This window comes from Arachis hypogaea, chromosome 17 (genome assembly GCF_003086295.3).
Source record: "Arachis hypogaea cultivar Tifrunner chromosome 17, arahy.Tifrunner.gnm2.J5K5, whole genome shotgun sequence".
Taxonomy (NCBI): domain Eukaryota; kingdom Viridiplantae; phylum Streptophyta; class Magnoliopsida; order Fabales; family Fabaceae; genus Arachis; species Arachis hypogaea.
Window position 1 is genome coordinate 103495973 of NC_092052.1, and position 27026 is coordinate 103522998.

Consider the following 27026-nt stretch of genomic DNA (forward strand, 5'->3'; position numbering starts at 1 on the left):
CTATGAGGCTCCACCTTTAGCTGGTGGGTTCCGGGGGCTCCGGTAAACAACAATTGAGGAAAAGTAAGACGTGTGTGGTATGATAAAAGGCAATGTGTGTATTCTAAATGCGCGCACAATTTAGAACACAACACATTGGTCAATTAGAAACAGAAATCACACAATCAAAAGAAATAGCATGCTCCTCAATCAAGTAGTCCTAGGTTGCAAGTAATAAATAAGCAAAATTTAAGGCACAAGCAACCCTAGGTAACTACAACTAAAGTGAATTGAGTATATAAGACATTAGTTATTGAAGTCGTGCAAGTGAAAGTGCAAAGTGAATAAAAAATGACACAATCGACAATAACCAATTCAATGATGAAAAGAGACTACTTATTCATTCTTAGGAATAATGAAATAATCACATGTATAAGGTGCTTGTTACAAAAAGTGACAAGTCTTGATAAGAATCAAGTCAAGTCAACTCAAAAAAATGCAAAGCATTAACAAGGAACAAATACCTTGTTATGTGATTATTTTCACTTAAGAACCATGATGACTAAGTAGCTCAACTTTATTCACTAAAGTAAAAGTGCACAATTCAAAATGCCACACAAGGATCAAATTTAACGCATATGGTCGCGACAACATATGAATCAAAGTCACAATTCAATTAGGTAATCAGACAAAGACTTGATGCTCAGTGCACATACTTATCAAAATTAGACCAAAACTTAAGCAAAAAGCAACCCAACAATCATTAACAAATACATGCAATTTATTTAATTAACAAACAACTAAACTAAAACTAATATAATTACTGAAATGAGAAAGAGATGCAATGGAAACTAAGTAAAACAAGTAGAGAAGCAAGGGAAAAGCAAGAGAAGAGAAGGGTGGAGGGAAGAAGAAGAGAAGAAGTAGAAAGAAGAGAAGAAAAGAAGTAAAGTGGGTGTGTGCGTACGCACAAAGGGATGTGTGCACGCACAGAGGATCACGCGTATGCGTCATGGACGCGTGCGCATGGTGCGGAACAAAATGGGATTCGACGCGTACACGTCATGGACGCGTGCGCGTGAGATGGCGAAAAATGAAAGGTGACGCGTACGTGTCGATGGAAAAAATTAAATGGTCGTGCGTTCGCACTATGTGTGCTAACGCCACGACTAGAGGCCATGTTTTGAGGTGTGCATGGGAACAGGGTTGTGCCCACGCACAGAGAGGCAATTTTTTTTTATGGAAAGGATCACGTGTGCGCGCGCATACAGGTCCGTGCACGTGCACAAGAGCGTAAGGGCAGGGGTTCACACGCACAGGCTGTGTCAACGCTCCCACCAGAGTGGTTGCAAGTTGGCATGTGAACGCATAAGCCTGTGCAGCCGCACATACAGCACGAAAAAGGGTATGTGTGCGTATGCACGAGTGGGTGCGCATGCACAGGTCGCAGAAAGCAGGGGAGTGCGCGCGCACAAGGCGTGCTAGTGCTGCGAACAGAGGGCAAAATTATGCGTGTGCGTGCGCATAGGTCGGTGCGCACGCACAGGAAGCAGAAAATAGCTGTTTTGTGCGCACGCACAAGTACGTGCGTACGCACAGATGCCCTGTTTTGCAAAAAAATTTCTTCAAAATTCTAAGGTACCAAGCCTTAGTTCAATCAAAACTCAACACCAAAACATGCAAGAACCCATAAATTCATGATCCAAACCAAAATTAACATAACTAGCTCAAAATTAAACTAATTCTAAGCTAACCAAGCATGACAAAAAGTAACTAAGCCAAAATATATACAAAAAGAGAAGAGTTAGAACAATGTTACCAAGTACTTTTATTTAATGTCTTTAAGTTAGACAATTGGGAGAGCCCTTGCTATGGTGGCTTGTGCTTGACTTTTTCACCAAATTCTTGAATCTCCAATGTCCTCCGGGGTCCCAATCCTAACTATTGACAACCAAAAAGCAAGCTATTTATAATATTCACATATATACAATAGCCACTAACTTTACACCATTGCAACTCTCCGGCAACGGCGCCAAATTTGACGATGACCAATTTGCATGGGTTTGGATTTTCACACTAAAAATAGAATTTGTCCGTTGTAAGTATAGTCCTAACCCAAAAAATTGGCCATTAATCAAATGTTATCACAATACAAAACAAATTATAACGGAGAGTATTTAGCTCCCAGATCGTTCTTCCCTAGGAGTTGCAATTAAGTGTATAATTATTGGCTATGAGAGAGAGCATGGGGAATTGGGGACGAAAGCAAGAGAGCAAGCAAGAAATGTAAATAGCAAGAAAGTAAATGAGCATGCAACGATTTAAAAGGAAAGCAATTAAAGGACTCTTGGCAAGAAATAGGTAATCTAGGTTTCCTATCCTAGTTATGGACCACAAACATGTCAATTGTGTGGAATCAATCCAAACTAGTCAATCCTCCTTGAGAATTAGTCAAAAGGCATAATTGATCTCAATCCATAAGTCCTAGTCAACTCACTAATTACTTAGTGAAAGACTAGCGTCAATGGAAACCAAACCAATTAACTATTCTCACATAATGCGGAATGGACATCCACAACTCAATTCCACCCAAACACCCGATTTCTCAACCAATAGTGTGAATACTAAACATGCTAGAAATTAAACATCAAAGCAATTAAATGCAAGAAAAGGAAATGGCAAGAAAGTAACTTAACATGCAAGAAATTAAATGAAAGCAAGTAAAATTCAAAGCAATAAAACTTCAAATACAAGAAACCTCTTAGCAAGTAATTGAGGACTAAGGCTACCTATCCTAGCCATTGACCACAAACATATGATGATTATGAAGAGTTAATCCTACTTAGTCAATCTTACATCGAAGATAAGTCAAATAGGTATAGTTAATTTCAATCCCTAAGTCCTATGTCAACATTAAGGGGTCACATGGAGTCAAGGGAGACCAAATCAACTAACTACTCTAATATATCAAATAAGAATGGACATCAATGACTCAAGGATCACCAAAGTCAACAATTTCAAGCCAAGAGTTAAGAAAAACTAAGTAAAGACTAAGCCAAAAATCCATCCACGCGTACGCGTGGGTCACGTGTACGCGTGGCTCGCAAATCTTGCTTGTGCGTACGCACGCATACTTGTGCGTACGCACGGGTGCTTAAACTTCCAAACTCCATTTCTTCATGGTTTCTTCCCTTTTGCATGCTCTTTCCTTCACTTCTTCAACCCATACTTGCCTTGGAAACCTGAAATCACTTAACAAATACATCAAGGCACCAAATGGGATTAAAGTGAATTAAAATTGACTAAATTAAGCACAAAAGAGCATGTTTTCACTTTCAAGCACAATTTAGGAAGAAATCTCAAAAGCATGCTATTTTGATGAATAAATGTGGGTTTATGTGATGAAATTCATTCAAATCAAGCCAAAATATATCGTAAAATATGGACTCATCACCACATAAGAATAATTAGCTCTTGGAGTGATGAAAGAGGTTTTCTCTTGGTCCAGCTTATACATCGGGATTTGGTTGTATCCCGAATTAACATCCATAAAGGACAAATATATGTATCCTGAAGTTGAGTCCACCAAAGCATCGGTGCTAGGAAGAGCGTATGGACCTTTAAGACAAGCCTTATTAAGGTCATTATAGTCGACAAACATTCTCTATTTTCCATTCTGTTTCTCACAAGTACTATATTTGCCAACTATAAGGGTATTTTATTTCCCTTATGAACCCGACATCTAACAAAGCTTGGATCTGTTCTTCAATGACTTGTGCTCTTTTGAGGCTGAGCTTTTGACATTTTTGTTATACAGATCATGAGCCTGGATAGACAGCGAGCTTATGATTCATGAGGTCGGAATGTATCCTGGGGATATCAGAAGCCTTCCATGCAAAGAGATCGGAGTTCTTTTGTAGGAGCTTGACAAGATCTGCCTTCAATTCATCGTCCAAGTTGGCTCCTATGTTTGTAGTTTTTCCATCTTGGTTTTCGATTTGCACTTCTTTTATTTTTCCATCGGGTTGTGGTCTCAACTCTTCTTGTGTTCGGACACCTACGAGTTCAATAGTATTGACTTCTTTTCCTTTTGTACATCTGCGCATGTTCAAACTTTCATTATGACACCTCCTTGCCATTTTTTGATCTCCTCTTATAGTGGCTATTCCCTCTGAAGTCGAAAACTTTATGCAGAGATGAGGAGTAGAGACGAATGCGAAAAGTTGGTTCAACGTCGTCTGACCTATCAAGGCATTGTAAGCTAAGACTACGTCAACTACAATATAGTCTATACTCAAAGTTTGAGATTTTATTCCTTTACTAAAAGTGGTGTGTGACAGAGTGAAACCAAAAGGTCGTATGGGTGTGTCTCCTATCTCGAAAAGAGTGTCAGGGTATGCTCTTAACTCTTTTTCTTCCAATCCCAACTTGTCAAAGGCAAGCTTAAACAAGATGTTGGCCGAGCTTTCTTGGTCTACCAAAGTCCCGTGGAGATTTGTATTGGCAAGTATTATTGTGATTACAATGGGATCATGCCCCAGTGTCATCCCTTGTGCATCTTCCTTTGTGAAGAAAATAGTAGGCAAGTCGGGGACTTCATCCTCTTCTCCAACTTGATAGACTTTTTTCAAATACCTTTTGTGGAAAGACTTGGTTACTCCACCTCCCGCAAATCCTCCAACTATCATGTAGATGTGTTTGCCAGGAGTTCGTGTTGGCCGATCTCGTCGACTTCTGTCTTCCTCTTCTCTTTTTCTTTTTCTTTTTCCCTGATTGTCAAATCTTTCTACCAGGTACCTTTCTAACTGACCTTCTTTGACCAATTTTTCTATTACATTTTTCAAGTCGTAACAGTCATTGGTGGAATGCCAATATATCTTATGATATTCGTAATATCCTGTCCGGCTTCTGCCTTTCTTGTTTTTGATGGGGCGAGGAGGTAAAAGTTTTTCAGTATGGTAGATCTCCCTGTAGATGTCGACAAGAGAAACTCGCAAGGGGGTGTAGTTATGGTACCTTCGAGGCTTGTCCGAGCTGTACTCATCCTTTTTCTTTGCTTCTTTCTCTTTGTCCCAAACTTGATAAGGATGATTTTGTCTGAGAGCAAGTTCTCTTAGTTGGGCATTTTCCTCTATATTGATGTACTTTTCTTCTCGCTCTTGTACCTCGTTCAGAGAGGTCGGGTGCCTCTTTGATATGAACTGGGAGAAAGGTCCTTCTCTGAGGCTATTGACTAGCCCTATTATTATTGCTTCTGTGGGTAGGTTCTGGACTTCCAAGCAGGCTTTGTTGAATTTTTTCATATAAGCTCGGAGAGTTTCTCCGACCTCTTGCTTGACTCCCAGGAGGCTAGGGGTGTGCTTTACTTTATCTTTTTGGATGGAGAACCGAGTGAGAAACTTTCTTGTGAGGTCATTGAAGTAGGTCACAGATTTGGGTGGCAGACTATCAAACCATTTTATCACTGTCTTGGTCAGTGTTGTCGAGAAAGCTTTGCAACGAGTTGCATCTGAAGCATTAGCCAAGTACATTCAGATTTTGAAATTACTCAGGTGGTGTCTCGGGTCGGTCGTTCCATCGTAGAGGTTCATGTCGGGACTTTTGAAATTTCTAGGAACTTTGGCCCGCGTGATCTCCTCAATGAATGGATCCTCCCCTCCAAAAGGGGTTTCTTCCCAATTTGCTCGATTATTCTGACCTTGCAGTTCGGCTTCTAACTTCAAAAGCTTTTTCTCTAGATCTCTTCGTCGTCGTAGTTCTATTCTTAGATCTCTCTCAACTTTTCTTTGCCACTCTATTTCTTGTTCGAGCTATTCTAGTCGTCCTTGGTGTCCGTGCACCAATCCCATGAGTTCTGTCGGATGCGAACGCTCCTCATTCTCTGGTGGATGTATCTCTAAATTGATTCTTCTGGGGTGAGGGTTTTCTGATATTCTCTCCCCACTAGTACCACCCGCTCTATCTTGTTGTGGGAGTATTACTATTGCACGATCATTGTTGTGAGGTTCTGCATGTTGTACGTTTGTCTTCAAACTGATCGTCCGCCATGGTTGGGTGTAGACTTCCAGGTCCACAGCAGCGGTGCCAATGTTCCGAGGGTTACCTGAAATTGGGTTGCTTTTGGGCCTGAACGTGAGGTCCAGACTCCTTTTGTGTCAGCGTCCGACTTCTGCTGGTATCGAGGTGCCGCCATTTGAGTTCCTCTTGAGGAGGTGGGGGGTGGTACTTGCAAGGGACTCTGATACTTAAGTTAGTAAGGGTTTAAGTAGGTTTTTTAGTAGATTGGATTTTGAGTATATCTGAGAGAGTTCAGATGTTTATAATTGTAGAGTCTCTAACCACTCCTTGGAGTAGTTTCACCTTTAATGGTGGATAACCATCCCCTTTGTTGGGGGATTGTTGAGATCTCTCTTTTGAAAATATGGAAGAGATTATAGGAGTTAGTTCATTTATTCGAGTAAGTAGGGTCATGATTGGCGTTGTTCAATTCGACCTCTATGAGGTCAGGTAGACAGAAAAGGAGTCCTTATGAGGTTTGGACCTTATTCATTTTGGGCCTGGCTATTTTTTGAGGCAGGGTATGAACACATATTAATTGAACCTTTGTTAATATATTAAAATGAACATCAAAATAAAAAATATATAATTTCTTGGGTAAATTCTAAAATGGTCCCTGAGATTCACGGATTGCACCAATTTGGTCTTTGACTTACCGATTGCACTATTTGTTTTCCCAAGTTTGTAAAAAATGCACCTAGTTGGTCTCTCACCCTATTTCCGGCCAATTAGTCTGTCGCTGGCCAATGACATAACACTGACACGCCATGCTGGAGTACATAATAGCTAGTTGAGCTGGCAATTGAAACTAGCTGATCCAATATGATCCCTCCACCTACTTTTAACCCTAATTTCAGTAATAATCCTCTATCGGTCTTCTTCTTTTTCTTTACCAACGTTCTTCCTCTTTGTCATCATCTTCTTCTTCTTCTGTTTTTGTTTAAAATTGAAAGCAGAATCATGATTGGATGTGCGAATCAAGATCATGGAAGCCCTATGCGATCAACAATGAGAACTCCAAATAGCCACGACACTCACACATACAACAACATACCATCACACTCACACACAAACATAAATTTTATAAATAGCCATCAACCAATCTGTTCTGAGGGTTACCTGAAACTGTAGGTCGATCTCGGACGAGATCTTCTATACTGGTCGGAGATGACATGTCCGGCTGGTGGGGGCGGCCGGAGCTGTCGTGTCCGACTTGTTGGACTGGCTGCACTGCTGATCCTTTGTCACCGGAGAGTGGTGGTACCTGCAAGAGACTCCGATGCTTAAGTTAGCATGGGTATTAAACAGGTTTTTAGTAGAATCAGAGTATGAGTTATACTTGGGTGCTCCAGTGTATTTATAATAGTGTAGAGTGACCTTCTTAGATAAGATAAGTTAGTTATCTTATCTTATCTTATCTTATCTTTGGGTGAGGTCAGCTTATCTTCAAGGGAACCGCCTTTATCTCTATAGGCTTGGACTGCCTTTGGATTTGGGTCGTGTTCCTCTATTTGGGCCCTTTACTGGGCTTTCCTGTCGATTTGGCCGAGCTCTTTGAGAAGAGGTCGGATAGCCTGACCTGAAGAGATCGGTCGCTTTGTTACTGAACATCCCAGGTCGGATAGCTCGACCCAGGGTGTGAACACAATCCAAATAAAATTGTATTGAAGAAAATACCCATCTTCCTTCTATAAAAACAAAGCATAGAAAAAATTCTTTCGCTACCCACAAAATACACATAAACCCTAGCAGATAATGAGCAGCAAAAAATTTTCATCAACCTACACAAAAATTCTGACCAAACAAACACAATGACGCATACCTAAATCAAAAGGCTATAACTTTTTTTTTATCCAGTACAAACTTGCCTCTATGTTTCGCGAAGAACCCTTTTCTTTCTGAGCTCAACGACTACAATTTCGAACAAAGTTCAGAGTGTGAGTGGACTCCACAAAGCTAGATAGTTTCACCGTTCAAACCCTAGGCACCAGTTGCAGGCGTGAGGATTTCATGGCGCTGAATATTTGAGTTCAGAAGAAGGAGATGAAGTGATCAGCAATGTTGGGGTTTAATTCTCTAAATTTGTCAAACGACATCGTTCCAATGTGTCTTAGCGCAAAAAATCATTGAATATCATTTTATGGTGTACAACGTGACATTCATTTGCTATGTCATTGGTCAGCGACAGATTAATTGGCTGAAAATAAAGTGAGGGACCAATTAGATGCATTTTTTTATAAATTCGAAAATACAAACCGTAAAATCGATAAATCAGAGACTAAATTAATGCAATCCAAAAATCTAAGAAATCACTTTGAGTTTTAACTCCTCATTTGTCGTCTTGTCCCCGAGATTGTTACAAACGAAAAACCAAATAATAAGGTGGTGCCAAACAAGGGAAAATATTTGTGTGTGAGAAAAAAATATTGCATATCAAGTATGTAATAAAAAAGCATGAGAAAAATTTAGCATATCATTGTATCTACACGTTTATAAACAATATAAATTCTGAAACAAGAAAATTATCATGTGAAATCAGTAAAAAAATATAAGATATTTTACTCTGAAAAATTCCTTTAAAATAAAAATGAGTTCACTTAAAAATGAAGCAGCAAATTCCTTTAAAATAAAAATATCCACATTCCACCAGCTGACGCTAATAAATATTTTTTTTTGGTGACTTGACGCTAATAAACATTATGTTACGAAGATATTTTTTGGTTTTACCACCATAAAAAGATAATAATGGTTACATAAGCGTTTAAATTCATATAAAGTATGGCTTAATTGCAGATAGTAATGGTATATATGAATTGACATGTTACGACAAGTTAACAAGGTTGGATCGAGACCGTTGAACGTGAAAAAAGGCGACAACATGTTTGTTGTCCACCGCTTCTTCGAAAATGCTTCTATTATTTTTCAACGACCCACTACCATATCACTTCATCAATTTTATATCATTGGGTGAGAAACTCTTAGTAGATGCAGCAGGAGTCAATCAAATCAAATTAAAATAACAAACAAGCATCTCAAATAAAAAGTTAAAGAAAAATAGACAAAAAATGAGATGAAACAAGAGAAGAAGAAGATGAAGAAACATAGATAGAATCTGTAGTATCAGTTAAGTTAGTTTAGTTAGTTAGTTACGAGATGGGTTTGGGCGATGTTGTTGTTCCTTTGGCACTCTCCATCAGCATCTGCTTCCTCTCTTGTTCGCGAGATCTGATCTTCGTTGATGCCAAGGAACAAAATCTCACTGTTACCCCAATTAACTATGATCTCTACCATTCCAGGTTTCTTCTTCCTTACATTCCAATCATTATTTCCTTTTTCTACTTTCTTCTGTAACTGTCTAGATCGCGATTGTAAATCGAGGTTAGGATTTTGTTGACCAAATCTTACAGTCTTATGTCGGAATTAATTAATTAATTATGCGTTAATTGTGCGTGCTGCTTCTGCATCTGCGATTCACTGTTTGCGACTTACAGTATGATTTATTTATTTGTTTATTGTTGTTGAAGCACTGGACTAGATGAAGCAGTGTTTTTTAAGCCTGTTCTTTTGGTGTGTTGTGGTGTGAGTATTTAGTTGTTTTCTTCATAAATTTGTTGATTTGTTGGTGAGATGAAAGTGAAACTCTTCTTTGTGGGATTCTGCAGTGGCAAGTTTTTGGAAGAGATCAAGGCTTTGGTTCATCGTCACTCGGATATGCTCGCTGTGAGTCTGTCTAGATTGTTTATATATCTGTTGTGTGTTAGTTAATCCGAGGATACTTATAAAGCTATAACTTATTCCAATATATGATGGTTCTAAATAGATGGAGACCATTAAAGCCGGGAACAAAGGCTATGGTGCTGAGATTACCGTGGTTACTTATTCGGAGCGAAAGAGAGAGACAGACGAGAGATCAAAGTTCCGCATACTTCTTGTAAGTTTTCTCCATCATTGGTCTCCCAAAGGGGAGAAGAAGAAATTGGGCTGATCTGATTTATGATTTGGCATTGTTTGAAAAGAAAGCTATAACTTGAGATGTAGTGTTTAGCTATCTCAAATTGGTTATTCTGTGTTTTTGACAGATGATTCCTTGTCTTCCAGAGTTTTGGGCAGCATGGAAGGGAGCTTATTACAACTGAACTTGCTTTAAGGATTTTGTCTATTCTAAGTGGAGAACAGTCACTACCTAACATGGATCAAGCTTCTTTGAACACTACACTTGACAAGCTTGTGATAAAGGCAAGTTCATATTGTCGCTGTAATTATGTCTTAATAATGAATCTAATATGGAACTAGGCTCTGCTAATCAGGATTTCAGTGAAGTGTCATAATCAGTTTTATTGAATTATATGTTATATATAACAGATTTAACTGGAGAAATCATCAAAATGCTACTCTCTAATTGTTTATCAGGTGATTCCGATGGAGAACTTGAATGGCCGAAAACTTGTAGAAGCTGGAGATCTCTGTGAGAGAAGAAATGGTTCTTGAATCTCTCCTTTACAATATTTCAGATGTTGAATTTGGCTACCATTATATATCAAAAACCTGAGTTTATATTATGTTTTGCAGGCAGAGGAGTTGATCTCAACCGGAATTGGAGTGTAGATTGGGGGAAAAAGGAGAAGGTTCGTTATGCACCGATCTTGTTCATTATCAACTTTCACCAAGTGGATTTCTTTTTTCTTCTTTTCTGCTTGTCAATCTATACAATAGTTCTTGCCTTCTATTTATTTATGTATTTATTGAATGTCAAATTGCTTCATTTTTATTTGTATTACTGTTCAAATCAACAGGACTATGATCCTTATGAGGAGAATCCTGGAACTGCTCCATTTAGTGAGCCTGAAGCTCAAATTATGCGGAAACTTGCCATCTCGTTCGAACCACATGTGTGGATCAATGTGCACTCTGGAATGGAGGCAAGTTTAGTTAATTTTTTACCCATTCCTTGAAAGAAAATTGAATGTTCTCCTCCATAGTTTCTGCATTCATAGCAAGTTGGAATACTTTTGCAGTTCGGTAGACATGCTATGCAGCCTTTCATATATCACTTCCTACAATTTTTATTAACCATTTTCCTTCCCCCTGCAGGCTCTTTTTATGCCTTATGATCATAAAAATACAACACTTGATGGATTGCTGTTGAAGCGGATGAATTCATTGCTTGAAGAAGTAAACAATCTTCATTTTCAAAAGCGTTGCGTGGTTGGGTCGGGAGGCGGTTCTGTGGGGTTAGTTGATTTTCATTTGAATCTGATGAGAATTGGCAAAAGTTTTACTAGGGCCAAAATGTTGTGTTTAATTAATATATCATTTTTCTTCTTTTATCTTCGGTTCTTCATTGCCACATAAGAACGGATCCCCTTGCTCCTAACACAGTTAATTTATAATGACATTAAATTTTTGTCTAACTAGAGTACTCAAATGGATCTTAATTGATATATAAAATGACATTTTAAGGCCTCAAATATTCTAACGTATTTGATAGGTGAAGGTGTAAGTGGTAGCTCACCATCACTTTTTAGAAACCAGCAGTTTTAAACTCTCAAATTTTAAACTACAAGCAAGATACATGATCTGCTTGAGTCCTCATATTTAGCTTTCCAGGTATTTTGCACATGGGACAGCAACCGATTTCATGTATGATGTCGTGAGGGTTCCGATGTCATTCACCTTTGAGGTTTGTAGGCTTCCATCCTTCCATCTTGTATTACAAAACTTGATTTGGCAGTGTTCTCACTTTGGGTTTTTACTGGCAGATATATGGAGATGTAACAGCTTCATCAAGAGACTGTTTTAAAATGTTTAATCCTACTGACAAAACTAGCTATGTTGTATGTTACTTAAAAACTTCCAAATTATTAGTTTTATTTGAAACCCTTTTCCCCGTTCAGTAAAATTTTCTAACGTTTCTACGTGGTCAATTTCAGAGAGTTCTTGATGAATGGTCTACAACATTCTTTACAATTTTTAAACTGGGGCCACTCCGACTTGGTGACATCAATTCAAAAGCGCCTGCCAAGTTGGATAAATTCGTATCAATAGATGAATATTTAGATGGTTATTTAATGGAAAGAAGAAATAGGTATGGGAAAAAGATGGAGGTGCTTGACCTTGGAATGCAAGAAATAAGAACATATTTTAGGCTCTTCTTATTGTCTTCAGTGTTGCTAATGTTCATGTTCTGTTCTAGAATTTCAAAAAGTAAGTCCAGTAGACCAGTTCCTGCTATGCCGCTCTAAAATTAGGCCCTGGGTGAAATTGTATATCCAATTTTGAGGGAGGGAAAAGCTTGTAATTTATATTGTTGTCTCTGTACTATTACTACGTAACACACCACTTTTCCCAGGTGGTATAATCTGATTCTTTATTGTACTCAACAAACGATGTGTGGCTTTGTCGTCTGTGATAGCTATTTATTCATCAAATTTTCAATGAAGAAATAGCTGAGTACAGAAATAACATCGAAGGCTTATATGAAATGCTTATACACTTGGACTCTCTTTAATTTTGCTAATGTACACAAACTCCCATTAACATACAAGGTTTACTTACATTGAACATATACAATACATTCATCCCAAAAATTGATACATATAAAATACAGCGTCATGGGAAACCAACTATTTTCCATGAATTCCTCTGAATGAAGTTCCTTTGGGGGGAGAGTACCATGTCCCAATTTGTGCAATCTCATTTCTCATTCATGCAATGTAGAAGAAGAAAGAATTATATGCTAATGATCACATCCCACGCACACTGATCTGCGAACCATTACCTACACTAGCCTACAATGTAAGTCATGATACATTGTTACAACCACCAAAGAATCAAAACTAACAGTTCAGCACTAGTTACAGTTGTAAGCATATAGCAGAAAGTTGCAACTAACCTCCAAAAGAGCATGGGAGCAAATTTGACACTGTTTTGGCAATTTAATGTGCTTGATTAATTAATTATGAATTCAGTCTTTGCTTCATGTATCTAAGGGCAGACCGCAGCATAGCTCTAGCTTTTCGATCTGGGGTGCACCCGGACATAACCATTTCTTCATACACAGCCGGAACCTGAAACCAAAACACAATATAAGCATAGTGTACTAAGTGTAGTGTGTACAACTTATCACTGAAATAGGATCATAGTTTATTCAAAGATGAAACTTAGTTATTTCTCACTAATCTGTTTATTTTGAGGCACCTTAACTTTGATTTGAAATAAACAGAAGTGGCAGAAAAATGCAACCCTTGGAAACGTACAGGAAAAAACGATGATGATTTTCGCTCAAGACTGAATATTATAACATAAAAGACAAGCGGAATATGACAATGTTATTTACCTTGTCAAACTTTTCAACACGAATTAAGGCTTTCATAAGTGTAGTATAAGTAACGACGTCAGGTTCCAAGCCCTGCAGATGATATGAACAAAGGACACTAATTATTGCATCACGGAAGACAGCTTAAAGAGCATTCTCTTGAGAAAAGGAGAGAAACTAAAAGTCATACATTCTCTTTCATGTACTGCAGCACAGCAAAGGCTTCAGTTTCCCTTCTATCTTCACCAAATGCATTAACTAGTGAATTTAGAGCTAGAAGACTGGGTGTCAAACCCTCAGTCGTCATCATCCTGAACGCATTTACTGCTTGTTCAGACAAACCCTGCAGAATTTATACTCATCAAATACGAGTTCAAGCTAACATTTCGTTCACAATATGGTGCATTTTTTACCTAGCCTATGCTTTATAGTTTTCAACGAAGAAGAACAAAGAATGCTGTCACAAAACTACAAGTTTGTGCAAATACTGATTGATAGTACTTGATCCCAATGAAGAACAAATCGATATCGAGTAAGTTTCTGAGACTTCATGGTTGAACTGAAATGTACTCTTTCGAGTAATTATTTACTGGAAAATTTTCCTATCAACATGTTAGTTACTATTATATCAGTTGATAAATAAAAACAATACAATCAGCATAACAAAAGGTGTCGACAATATTTACATACCCTTTGTGCATAGGCATTGATCAAGGCATTATACATGGTTGGAGTTGGCTTGAACCCCGTCGATTTCAAAACCTCCAAGCACTCTATTGCATCGCCAAATCTTCCTGATCTTCCGTAAATATCAACCAGGGTAGTGTATGTAACTGCATTGGGCAGCACTCCCTGGCTCTGCATCCTGGTTAACAACTTAGTAACTTCATCCCATCTCTCCTGTTCCCCCATAGAATTAATCATAATGTTATATGTCATGACACAAGGCGAGTATCCTTTCTGCTGCATTTCGTCGAACAACTCCTCTGCCCTATCATGGCGCCCCGACTTACAGTGACAATCGATCAGCGTGTTCCATGTAACAGTATCTGGCATAATCCCCTCCGACAGCATTCGTTCAAACGTTGCCATCGCGTGATCAAGAATGTTATGCTTCCCAAAAGTATCAATCATCACATTATAAAACTGCCTATCAGGCTGAACCCCACTGTTCCTCATCTCCTTTAGCACTTGAAATGATTTCTGCCACTCGCCCTTGTCGCGATAACTCGCCAAGATCCTACTGTAAATATGAGAATTCGGCAGCAAATTGCAAGCCTCCATCTCCTTCAACACAATCCTAGCACTCTCCCACCTACCAGCATGAGCATAAGCATCAACCAAGAGACTATAAGTTTGCTCATCGGGTAAAACACCACTTCTCTCCATCTCAGAAACAATGAACTCCGCATCCTTCAAAGACCCCATTTTTACATAACCTGCAAGCAAAGCATTATAAGCCTTGGTCCTAGGTTCCAACCCATTATCCTTAATCTCCTCAAAAAGTGCTTCGGCTTCAACAGTCCTACCGGAATTCCCCAAAGCCAAAATAACCGCAACCAAAGTCCCCGACTTTGGACTCAACCCATTCCCCTGAGCCATAGCAAGAAACTTCAAAGCGCGAGTAGCATCACCGGCTTTCGAAAACCCTAAAATGATGTCATTAAGAAGGTGCGCATCGGCCTCAATCTTATCACTCTCAATCTCCCTATAAAGCTTCTGCAGAATCGGAGAATCGATTCTGTTAGAGCGCGAGAGCGACTGAATGATGGAACTGTAGTTCACGAAATCAGGTTGGAACCCATCGCGGCGCATTCGAGACATCAAGTTAAGGGCTTTCTCGAGGTCGCCGTTTCTGGCACACGCGCCAATTAGCGCGTTGTAGGTTAAGGGAGTGAGGACCTGACGCTGGGAGAGCAAGAATGCCTCATAGAGCTTCTCGTTGCGACCGAGCGCGTGGATGAGGATGGAGTAGAGGAGCTCGTAGGAGAAGCAGAGGTTATGCTTTTGGAGCCACGAAACGACGGCGTATGCGAGTCCTATGGAGGAAGAAGAGGAGCAGAGGGATTTCAAGAGACCGTGCCAGAGTGGTGCTGGCACGGCTCGGTATGACTCGGCGAGTTGGAACTCAGTTGGGTCGAGTTGAGTTGGGGAAGACGAGTTGTTTTCTGGTTCAGAATTGGAATCGGAGGAGAGGAAGTTGAGGAGTGGAGTGAAGTCATACCGGCGGTTCTGGAGGGGGAGAATGTCGTTGGGGCCCTCATCGGCGATGAGTGGGGTAGCGGTTGCGACGGAGGAGGAGATCAAAGGGTTGGCGGCGGAAGGAGGTGGTGGTTGGTGGTGGCGGGTGGTGGGGAAGTAGTTGGTGGAGCGGGTAGAAGGGAATGGAGTGGTAAGATGTGGTGGCAAAAGGAACATGTTAAAGATAAGACCCACACTAATTCACTCGATGCACAAACCAAGAACCTTCAACTTTTATTATTATTATTATTTGGTTGTTACTGTTGGTTTGAAGGGGGTTAAGTTCGTTACTTCGTTAACGAAACAAAGGCGTGGAATCTTTGCAGTTTTGCATAGTCCCAGTAGTGTGTTGTGCGCATGATAGAGGGTTTTTCTCCTTTGGAAGAATGGACAAAAGTAAATTTTTATACCGTGAATAGATGTATATTATAATATTTTAATAAGTTATTTGTACACATTAATATTAATTTTGTTGTCATTTTTATTCTTTCATTGTCTGAATAATTTTTACAACAGTAATAACTACTAGTACTAGGTGACACTTTATTGTATGATTTGAGTTTTTTGATGACATAATAAAAAATAAAAATTACATGATTAAATTTATTAAATTAGAAAAAAGTTTTTTACGAGGTATATCTCTTCATTCTCTTCATTCTCATAAATTACGTTGAATAAAAACATGTCTTAACAGAGAATAAATAATAAGAGTGAATTTTTGAACACTTCGCAATTAAGTTTGTTGTAGTTCGTCGCTTTCATTTTATTCTGAAGACAAACATGAAAGGACGAGAAGCATCGAAATCCACACGCAGGCGTAGGCGAACGAGGAGAGCTTAGCATCAGACGCGATTAAAGATAATGCTTCCTTCTCTTGTTAATTGTTGATTTTGTTTTATCTTTTATGGTTTACTAAAAAATATTGTTCATAACAAATATTATTCCACTTGAATGTGTTTGTTGCATTGAATTAAATTTACCAAACTCTACTGTTGAATCAAAAATCAAATGTAGAAAATAGGTCGCCAAATCATTTTTTATTATCTATCTTAAGTAGTGTTCACATATACCTGTGTTTTGATATGAAAATCCATCGATTTATACACAAAATACTTGCATCAATAAATAACATTATCATATGAATCATTTTTTATTCAAGACATAAAAATTTATTTCACTAATTATTTACATTTGTCAGCATGACATTTCAACATTTCTTTCTCAGAAATTTCTAAAATAGTAAGAGATGAATTATCAAATTTAAATATTTTGTTTCAACCACCACTTCTCTGCACATTGTATATCAGAACATTCTATCTGATTTTGTAGTCTATAAGTATATACAATTTTTCATTATAAAATTGTCGCTAATAATTAAGATTAAAGAATATGTGTTATTTATTTCAGATGAATTCTACATAAAAAAAACTTATAAATGTCAACTATGACAGTAATAAATTATTTACTCTCTCAAACAAAATAATTCTTTACTTATTCTATGTACAAACAAGTACTAAATATTATTGAGTACTTGAAGTACTCAAAGAGATTTTTTTTTCTTTAAATTCTCTAATTAAACAAAATTAAAGAGTGAATTTTTGAAGTCTTCCCATTCGAATTTGTTGCAATTTGTGGCTTTCATTCTATTTTAAAAGCAGACATGATAGGGTGAGAAGCGTAGAAGTCCATACATAGGGTAGTAGGCGAACGAGAAAAGTTTAGCAGTAGGCGTGATCAAAGGTAATGCTTCCCCCTTGTTAAATGTTGACTTTGGTTTATGGTTTACTGAAAAAATGTTGTTCATTATTGGTTGATGTTAATTAGGTTTTGGTTGTTTTATACTTTGATTGAGGATTTTTCAATAAATAAATAGCAAATCATATAACTTTTGTGTATCATCATAAAGGACGATTTGAGAGAAACATCAATAGAGTTCTAAAATATTTTAGAGTGGTGGTTGTTGTGATTCCAAGAGTGAATGTCGAAACTCTTAATACATATTTCATGGTGGGGTTATTTAAGGATTTGGGGTATATTTCTTTCAAGGATTTTTATTAGACTGAGAATGAAATATCCAATTGTTTGCATTTAATTAGCCTTGACAATGATGTAGTTTAAATGTATAAATTTGTTATTGAAAATAAGAGAATATGCCATGTTTATTGGGATCATATTGTTGATTTACCTGAGAAATTGAAGTTGAAGTGATAAATGTTGTAGATGATGAGCCAAACCCAATTCTTGATTCTGTTGAACAACCTATACCACAAGAAACTCCAAAAAAAGAAGTAAGATGGCAATCCATAGAAATTCAACTCCAAAAAAAAAAAGATAGATAGTAAGAATGAAAATAGAAAAAATAGAACTAACCAAAGTTGCAATCAAAGCAAAAAAACAGCATCTCCCAAGCCTGTATCTACAAACCAACTAATGCCACAATTCCAATTTCCAAACGTCAACCAAAACACCACCTAGCAGCAAAGTGAAGCCTAAGTCCAACATCCTAATGTATCCCAAAAGCCCACCAAATGCCACATTGAAGCCCAAACACAACCTGAATGTGGAGTTAATGATGCAATGGGTCTAACTTCACAAACAGGTTAGAATGAAGTGCCCACCTAACGATATAAAAGTAATCAGAAGAACAGAAGAGCACCGTATAAAAGGCCAACACCCATTAGTCAAATGTTTGTGCAAGGAGGAAGGAATGAGGCACCAAAGATCTTTGTTCCTCGTGTGAAGCCTGATTCCTCTCATTCAGATGATAACAGTGATTTTGACCATGACTACTATCAGTACGAATCTGAAGATTTACACAATCTAATGTCATTTAATTGTGAGGATGATTATGATAGTGATCACAATGTGTCGCCTCAAGAAAATCTAACAGCACCTTTTGGCCAAGTTCATCTAGAGTTTGGGATGGAGTTTGTGACGTGGCGAAAATTGACAGATTAAGAATTATTAAGAAAAATGGCGTTGCAAGTACAGCTCTTAACCAGCAAAAATTCGCTTGTCAATTTAGAAAAGAGTTGTCACAAAATTAGAATTAGAATACTGGGAGTATGAGTCCCAGGTCATCTCCCAACGAGTTGCAGAAAGATGTGCTATTTTATTAATCAGAGGTTTTCCAAAATGGTTTTGAGTTTGATAAACAGAAAATTAAATCAAAGAATTTATGTAATTTAAATAAAAATCTTGACCGGGAGAAGATTAATCGGAAGTTCTATCCTTGTTGGAATTTTCTCAAGATCAATTAATAATTAGTAGTTATTCCTACTTAGTTAACCCTCAACGAATGAAGGAAAGTCAAGTTAAAAGTCAACTTCTATTCACAAGTCCTAATCCTCTCCCTTGGGAAGGATTAGAGTTAGTGACTAACAAGCCAACCAACAACGAACTAATTACAATTGAACTCTTGAGTATTCTAACTCAAGGTTCTCCTTTTAATCAACTCCCAATCAAGTTGAGGAACTACTCCATTATCATAAATGTAGACTTCACAAAATAAAGAGGGGAAATAAGAAGAGACATGATAAACAATAATAAAAAAGATTAATAAAAATAAATAAAAATAGTTTTTGTATTAAATAACTCTAAAAATAATCCAATTGTACTCTGGACAAATTAATGATATGAAAGAATAAGTAAAAAGTAGGTAAGCAAACTAGAATGACCAGTTCCGGAGGTAGACTATTCTCAATCACCAAAGCCAAAATCTTCAAATCTTAAATTATGAGTATAAAGAAAAACCTAGAGAAAGAGGTGGAATTCTCCCTCTAGATCTCCAAACTAAAAACTAAAAATTATCTGGAATGAGAGTTGTTTTGTCTCTGCATGTTCTCTGGCTCTAATCTGCGTTTCTGGGCCGAAAACTGGGTTAGAACGCGGCCCAGAATTCACGCCAGTGACTTCTGTAAATTCTGCAGATCGCGCACGTCATGCGACCGCGTCGTCCATGCGTTCGCGTCACTCAGCATTTTCCGTGCCATGCGTGCGTGTCGTCCATGCATTCGTGTCACTCGTGTAGTTTCCAATCCACGCGTTCGCGTCAGGCACGCGAGCGCGTCACTACAATTTCCTCAATTTCGCGCGGTCGCGTGAGCCATGCGCCCGCGTCACTTCTCACTGGTCATCTCCTCAATTTCTTGTGTTCCTTCCATCTTTGCAAGCTTCCTCTCTATTCTCTAAGCCATTCCTGCCCTATGAAGCCTAAAACACTTAACACACAGATCACGGCATCAAATGGTATAAAGGAGAATAAAAATATTCAATTAAAAGATCTTTAGGAAGCAAGTTTTTAATCATAGAATAATTTTAGGAAGGAATTGTGAATACATGCAAATCATATGAATAAGTGGGTGAAAGACTTGATAAAACCACTCAATTAAACACAATATAAATCATAAAATAATGGTTTATCAACCTCCCCACACTTAAACATTAGCATGTTCTCATGCTTAGTTGAAGGAGATAAATATGAATGAATGTGGGCATGTAAGACTCATGCAATGCAATGCAACCTATATACATGAATGCAACTATATGATTTTGTCTATCTGATTAAAAATAAATAAGTTCTCTAAGACCAACCATGGAGCAGATTCCACTAGTTCAAATCATACAGTAAAAGCAAGTAAATTTGTAAGGAGACAGCTCGTGAAAGCAGGGAACATAGAATCAAGTATTGAACCCTCACTGATGGTGTGTGTGCACTCTAATCTCTCTAGTGTATATGGTAATCACTCTATCCTTCTCTAATCATGCTTTCTAATTTTTGTTCTTCACCTAACCAATCAACAACATTTAATGTACCAATGCAAACATCATGAGGTCTTTTCAAGGTTGTAATGGGGTTAAGGTAAGGGTAAAGGTATATATGGCTAAGTGAGCTTATAAATTGAATCTTTAATTAACCCAAGCTTTCACCTAATCATATATGTATTTTCTATATAGCCTCAAATTTCATACCTAGCTACCCAGAATTTCCTTTTCGCATTCCACACTCATGTATCAACCTTTATTTTAATTTTATCACATGTGCATCGATTGTTGAACTTTAACTTATTATTGGGGTAATTTTGTCCCCTTATTTACTAAATTTTTTTTGAACATAAAAATAAACATAGCTTATCAATGCACATAGATTTTCAATTTTCTTTTATAGTTTCACATGAGCAGGTACCCAAATTCTCATTATCTTATCATGACACATTCCTTTATTAACCTTTGTTCCCACAATCTTCCTATACTCAATTAACACACAATTTTTATCTTAAGTTAACCAAAGATTCAATTGGGATATTTAATTATTTTGCTGCTTAAGGCTAGTAATGTGGTAAAATGTAGAACAAGTGGGATTAAAACGACCCAAAGTGGCTAACGAAGGTAATTTAAAGGGTAGGCTTATTTGGGATAAGTGAGCTAGACAAACAATAGCCTCAATCATATGCATGCATATAACATATTAACATTGGACATATAGGATAAAACAAAATTCAAATTACAATCATAGAGAAATAAGCACACAAGAATAAAATAATTATGGTTAAATAATGTAACCATGTATTTAGGCTCAAAGTCTCACAGGTTGTGTGTTCTTTAGCTCAAAAACCATGTTCCAATTACAACTTCAAACAAATTTAACATAAAGGTTTTGATTTAAATTAGTAAAATTTTTCAAAAATAGGGTCTTAAAAGGAACTTATTATCTTTTCAATTAAGTAGAACATGCATGCAACTAACCTATTACTATGCAATCTATCCTATTCTAAAAAAAATTGAAAAACTAACTATTTTATTGGTGTTAAGGAAGAGAAATTACCTCTGGAAGTCAGGCACTGACCGACCTCCCCACACTTAAGGCTTTGCACCGTCCTCGGTGCCATCTGTCAAGAACAAAGGGGGGCTGGTAGCAGTATCTCCACAGTCGGGACCGTCATCGCTTCCTGTGCTGGTAAATGAAGTGGAGTCCGGGGTGTTTGGGTCCTTGTCAGGTCTGTGGTTGCCTGTGAGTAGCTCCTTGAGGTATTTGAATCGGCGCTGGTTGCGGCGCTCTCGTAGCTTCGCTTCTGTTCTTGCCGGTCCAACCTCTCCAGTATTTGATGGAGCAGCTGACTTGTTGAAGGTGCTTGTGGTGTGGAAGGGGGAATGTCTGCAGCTTATTCTGCGGATTGGCTGGTAGTGGCTGTTGGTGGCCTGAGATATTTCCCGTTAGGGACGTACTGATCATCCCGTGGAAGCATGGCTTTGGTGTCCCCAGCTCTGTAGGAGACTCCGGCTGCTGCGACAAGATCTGAGACCAAGGCGGGAAAAGGTAGGTTGCCCGCAATTTGTACGTGTCCCATGGCATTCCGGATGTGTCTTGGTAGGTTTAGAGGCTGGTCTGTGAGGATGCACCATAGTAGAACGGCCATGTCTGCAGTGAAGGAGGACTCATGAGTGCTCGGAAAGACGTAGTGGGACATAATCTGTGCCCATACGCGAGCCTCCAAGGTAAGTGCGGAAGCCGATATTCCCTTAGGTCGGGAACGATGGTATCCATAAATCCATCTGTTGCCAGGTTGTGCGATAACTCTGAGAACAGCGTCCCAGTCAAATTGGTACGTCTGGCACTTGAGTGCGGCCTTTTGAAAGGCGTCCAGTCCTTCTGGAGCAGGGGGGAGATCCAAAGCTCGTTGAATGGCCTCTTCTAAATGGGGATTTGCTTCTGACGGACATAGATAGACTGCAGGGTTGGCAAGTGGAAATTAGAGTAGAACTCGACTACCCATGAGAGATTAACCTGTCGTGGCTGTCTTTGTAGGAATCCCCAGTGTCTTTGTTCGATTTGCGGCTCAACAAATTCAGCAATACGGGTCGGGAGGATAAGCAGGTATTCGTTGTTGTAATTCCTTACTGCCAGGATGGAAAACATCTGCTCACAGTAGCGGTTGGAAAATCACGCAGTGTCCTTTGCTGGGAAGGCTTTCTCTTTTTCATCGACCTTTATAATCCTCTTAATTCATTTTGTTGAGGGCTTAACTGCAGTTGAAGATGACTCTGCCACTAATGCTCTTTTTGTTCCTCTCCTTGCTGGTGGTTTGGGAGTAGCTTTCTCTTTTCCTTTCTTGGTGGCCATCCTGAAAGGGAAAGAATAAGGATGTTAAGAACTCAAGGGTTAGAGCAAGGAAGAGAACGGGAAAGGTGGTAATCAATGCACATTAAAATGAATGATGTTAACACATGGTCATGACTACATGTGAAAAATCATTAATGGAAATATAGCAAGTGCATATGAAGATAGTTAAATGCAAGGTGTTTATTAGCATGCCAGCAAAGGCATGAGTAGCATAGATCAAGCATTCAAGGTCCAAGTTAGATTACCAAGTCTGTCAAACTAACAATATCTTTGTAATAACAATTATATTTAATTAATAAAATATAAAAAGGCTTTTGTGAAAAGTAATCATTTAGAGTAGTAGATTAAAAGAAATCTAAAAATAGTGCGCAATGCCATACGGGCATTTTCACAAACACATAGCATGCATGGTAGATAAGCTATTGAAAGTATTAAATTGAACATGCAAGCAACCCTATAAAATTAATATATAATTGTCAAACAAATCCTTAACAATCCACAAGCAAATCATAAGAAACAATGACCCAAATAAATTTCTAACACCAATTAAAAGAAAAAGAAAAAAGAAGAAGAAAACATAAAAATAAGAAGAAGAATAGAAAAGTAAGGAGGGAAGAAGAAAAGAAAAACCTTGATAATGGTGGTAAAAGAGAGAAAGTAGAAAGTGAGAAAGAAGGAAGAAGGAAGAAAGGGGGGAAATAAAGAAGAAGGGAAAAGAAAAAGTAGGATTTGAGGAAGAAAAAGATAAGATATTTTGGCAGATTTGGATAAGTTGTGCGGCGCAAGCGACGTGGACGCGTGGGGTACGCGTTCGCGCGAATGGCGCTTAGATGAGCCGACGCAGACGCGTCGGTCACGCGGACGCGTGACATGATCTGTGCTAGTGGCGCGAGAGCAGCCTTGCGCTCGCACAACTCTCTGTTCGAAACTCATTGTTGCCAAATGTCAGGGTGACGCGTTCGCGTGGTGGACGCGATCGCGTGAATAGTCAAGATTGGAAAATGACACGGACGCATGGGGAACGCGTTCGCGTGGTAGGGCTTATGCGTCTAGCACCATTCTAGTCCTGGTCCAGCATAACATTCTGCCATATACCCTTTCTTACGTTGATTTTCAGGGCACGCGTTCGCGTGCATGACGCGGACGCGTGTGATGCATTTTTCCCACATGACGCGGACGCGTCGCGTGCATGACGTGGACGCGTGTGATGCATTTTTCCCACATGACGCGGACGCGTCAGCGACGCGGTCGCGTGGGTCAAATTGTGCCACAGGCACGCCTCCAGTCACGCTCTCGCATGACTCTCTGTAAAATCTCTTTTCTTCCTTGAGGCACATATGATGCGGACGCGTCGGTGACACTGTCGCATCGCATGCCAATTTTTTTTTTTTTTAATATGCGATATGCAAATGCAGATGCAACTATAGGCACTAGTACTGAGAAGAGTTATTGAAATAGGAAATAAAGGAGAGGGGAGGAACGATCATACCATGGTGGGTTGTCTCCCACCTAAAACTTTGCTTTAACGTCCTTAAGTTGGACGCTCCATTAGCTCAGTCTTCTGCTGTGGGTGGATCCTCCAAGAGGAAGATCTCTAGCTCCTAGTTTTTCACCATCTTTTCGCCATGAAATAACTTCAAGCAATGTCCATTGACCTTTATAAGTTCAGGGCTTGAAAGATGGCTCAAGTGAAAGACTCCGTATGGCTCCGCCCTCTTTACTCGATAGGGACCGTCCCATCTGGATCTCAGCTTGCCTGGCATGAGCCGTATTCTGGAGTTGTAAAGGAGGACTAAGTCCCCAGGTTGGAACTCTCTTCTCTTGATGTTCTTATCATGCACAACTTTCACCTTCTCTTTATACAGCCTGGAGTTTTCATAAGCGTCTAGGTGAAGGTTCTCTAATTCTTGCAATTGCAACTTCCGTTTAGCTCCGGCTTTCTCATAGTCCATGTTGCATTCCTTTACCGCCCAGAAAGCTTTGTGTTCTAACTCAACTAGGAGATGACAGGCCTTTCCATAAACTAAGTGGAAAGGACTCATCCCGATTGGTGTCTTGTATGCTGTCCGATATGCCCAAAGCGCATCTTGGAGCCTGGTGCTCCAGTTCTTTCTATGAGGCTTGACTATCTTTTGCAGTATGCGCTTTATCTCTCTGTTAGACACCTCTGCTTGCCCATTAGTCTGGGGGTGATAGGCTGTTGATACTTTATGAATTATCCCATGCCTCTTCAGTAATCCTGTTAGTCTCTTGTTACAAAAGTGAGTGCCTTGATCGCTCACGATTGCTCGTGGTGATCCAAAGCGACAAATAATATGGTTTCTAACAAAGGAAACAATAGTTTTAGCATCATCAGTACGGGTTGAAATTGCTTCCACCCATTTAGAAATATAATCTACAGCTAATAATATATAAAGGTGACCATTAGAATTTGGGAATGGACCCATGAAGTCAATGCCCCAAATATAAAAAAGTTCACAGAAAAGCATAATTTGTTGAGGCATTTCATCCCTCTTGGATATATTACCAAATCTCTGGCAAGGAGAACAAGATTTACAAAGGTCAGCAGCATCTTTAAAAAGAGTAGGCCACCAGAATCCACAGTCTAAAACTTTTCTAGCTGATCATTGAGGGCCAAAATGTCCTCCACTCTCAGATGAGTGGCAGGCCTCTAAAATGGACTGGAATTTTGATTGTGGTACACACCGTCTAATTACCTGGTCAACACCACACCTCCATAGATATGGATCATCCCATATATTTTGGATTCGCTTTTCAGCTTGTCTCTCTGATGTTTAGTAAAGTTTGGAGGAAAAGTGTGGCTAACGAGATAATTAGCTATAGGTGCATACCAAGGAACTACATCAGATACTGCCTGTAAGCTATCAAATGGGAAAGTATCATTGATAGGAATGGAGTCATCTGTAATGTGCTCAAGGCGACTCAAGTGGTCTGCCACTAAATTTTGGTTACCACTCCTATCTTTAATTTTCAAATCAAATTCTTGCAGTAGTAGCATCCAACATATTAGCCTTGGTTTAGACTCCTTTTTAGCCAATAAATACTTTAGAGCTGCATGGTCTGAGTACACTACTACCTTAGTACCAAGTAAATAGGCTCAGAATTTATCCAGAGCAAAAACAATAGCTAGAAGCTCTTTTTCAGTAGTAGTGTAATTAGATTGAGCAGCATCTAAAGTCTTAGATGCATAAGCAATTACAAAAGGATCGTTACCTTCATGCTGAGTCAACGCTGCTCCTACTGCATGATTGGAGGCATCACACATGATTTCAAATGGTTGACTCCAGTCTGGTCCCCTCACAATCGGAGCTTGAGTCAAGGCGGTCTTCAGCTTATCAAATGCCTGTTTGCAATCCTCACTGAACTTGAACTCAATGTCTTTTTGCAGTAGTTTGGATAAGGGTAGTGCTACCTTACTGAAGTCCTTAATGAATCTCCTGTAAAAACCTACATGGCCAAGGAACGAACAGACTTCCCTCACAGAGGAGGGGTAAGGTAAACTAGAAATAACATCCACCTTTGCTGGGTCTACAGAGATACCAGTATCAGAAATAACATGTCTTAGAACAATTCTTTGTTTCACTATAAAATGACACTTTTCAAAATTTAAAACAAGGTTTGAACTAACACACTTGTCCAATACTCTAGATAAACTATCCAAGCAGAGGCTAAACTAATCACCATATACGCTAAAGTCATCCATAAAAACTTCCATACAGGTCTTAATGAGATCAGAGAAAAGACTCATCATGCACCTTTGAAAAGTGGCTGGTGCATTGCATAAGCCAAAGGGCATTCTCTTATAAGCATAAGTCCCAAAAGGACATGTAAAAGTAGTCTTTTTCTGATCTTCAGGAGCTATATGAATTTGAAAGTAACCTGTATAACCGTCTAAAAAACAGTAATGAGATTTACCTGATAGGCGATCAAGCATCTTATCAATGAATGGCAAGGGGTAATGATCCTTGCGAGTGGCTTGGTTGAGACGCCTGTAGTCAATGCAAACTCTCCATGAGTTCTGTATTCTGGTTGTCAGAAGTTCTCCCTGCTCATTCCTTATTGTTGTTACTCCAGACTTCTTGGGCACCACTTGCACTGGGCTGACCCATTTGCTATCTGAAATGGGGTAAATGATATCTGCTTCAAGTAGTCTGGTTGCTTCCTTCTTGACAACTTCTAAGATGGTTGGATTCAATCTTCGCTGAGGTTGTCGGACAGGCTTTGCTCCTTCTTCTAAGAATATTCTGTGTTCACAAACTTGAGGGCTGATGCCTACTATATCCGCCAAGCTCC

At 38.9% G+C, this 27026-nt stretch overlaps 3 protein-coding genes across 6 annotated transcripts; 1 reads left to right on the forward strand and 2 right to left on the reverse strand.

The window, feature by feature from the left end:
- Nucleotides 1-3797: 3797 nt before the first annotated feature.
- Nucleotides 3798-5510, reverse strand: LOC112763590 (uncharacterized). Its single transcript, XM_025809221.1, has one exon. The coding sequence runs from the start codon at nt 5508-5510 to the stop codon at nt 3798-3800; it is 1713 nt and encodes a 570-aa protein (XP_025665006.1).
- A 3362-nt stretch (nt 5511-8872) lies between these two features.
- On the forward strand, nt 8873-12518 carry LOC112762504 (uncharacterized). Of its 2 annotated transcripts, XM_025808356.3 has the most exons (12): nt 8899-9332; nt 9561-9615; nt 9699-9756; nt 9857-9967; nt 10135-10272; nt 10447-10516; nt 10606-10661; nt 10830-10955; nt 11128-11267; nt 11644-11716; nt 11796-11870; nt 11967-12518. In XM_025808356.3, the coding sequence occupies exons 2-12, from the start codon at nt 9572-9574 to the stop codon at nt 12276-12278; spliced, it is 1203 nt and encodes a 400-aa protein (XP_025664141.1). In that variant the 5' UTR covers nt 8899-9332; nt 9561-9571; the 3' UTR covers nt 12279-12518. The 2 variants fall into 2 exon arrangements, with proteins under 2 accessions (XP_025664140.1, XP_025664141.1); XM_025808355.3 differs by lacking the exon at nt 9561-9615 and having other exon boundaries at nt 8873-9332.
- LOC112762503 (uncharacterized) lies at nt 12509-16012 on the reverse strand. 3 transcript variants are annotated; one of them, XM_025808353.3, is made up of 5 exons: nt 14042-16012; nt 13542-13694; nt 13373-13444; nt 12929-13103; nt 12509-12824 (listed from the first exon to the last, which is right to left on the reverse strand). In XM_025808353.3, exons 1-4 carry the CDS (start codon nt 15767-15769, stop codon nt 12993-12995), a joined length of 2064 nt encoding a protein of 687 aa, XP_025664138.1. In that variant the 5' UTR covers nt 15770-16012; the 3' UTR covers nt 12509-12824; nt 12929-12992. The 3 variants fall into 3 exon arrangements, with proteins under 3 accessions (XP_025664138.1, XP_072079178.1, XP_025664139.1); XM_072223077.1 differs by having other exon boundaries at nt 13542-13940; nt 14042-15990; XM_025808354.3 differs by having other exon boundaries at nt 12509-12814; nt 14042-15970.
- Nucleotides 16013-27026: the final 11014 nt, after the last annotated feature.

What these genes read in the sequence shown, in the direction of transcription:
- LOC112763590 (XM_025809221.1), bottom strand. Translation starts at nt 5,510, where the DNA reads ATGTACTTGGCTAATGCTTCAGATGCAACTCGTTGCAAAGCTTTCTCG.
- LOC112762504 (XM_025808355.3), top strand. Translation starts at nt 9,190, where the DNA reads ATGGGTTTGGGCGATGTTGTTGTTCCTTTGGCACTCTCCATCAGCATC. An exon ending in TTGACAAGCTTGTGATAAAG is followed by an intron (nt 10,273 to 10,446) that starts GCAAGTTCATAT and finishes ATTGTTTATCAG; the next exon opens with GTGATTCCGATGGAGAACTT. An exon ending in CTGACAAAACTAGCTATGTT is followed by an intron (nt 11,871 to 11,966) that starts GTATGTTACTTA and finishes GGTCAATTTCAG; the next exon opens with AGAGTTCTTGATGAATGGTC.
- LOC112762503 (XM_025808353.3), bottom strand. Translation starts at nt 15,769, where the DNA reads ATGTTCCTTTTGCCACCACATCTTACCACTCCATTCCCTTCTACCCGC. An exon ending in TCAATGCCTATGCACAAAGG is followed by an intron (nt 13,695 to 14,041) that starts GTATGTAAATAT and finishes TAAATTCTGCAG; the next exon opens with GGTTTGTCTGAACAAGCAGT. An exon ending in GTGTTGAAAAGTTTGACAAG is followed by an intron (nt 13,104 to 13,372) that starts GTAAATAACATT and finishes TTTTGGTTTCAG; the next exon opens with GTTCCGGCTGTGTATGAAGA.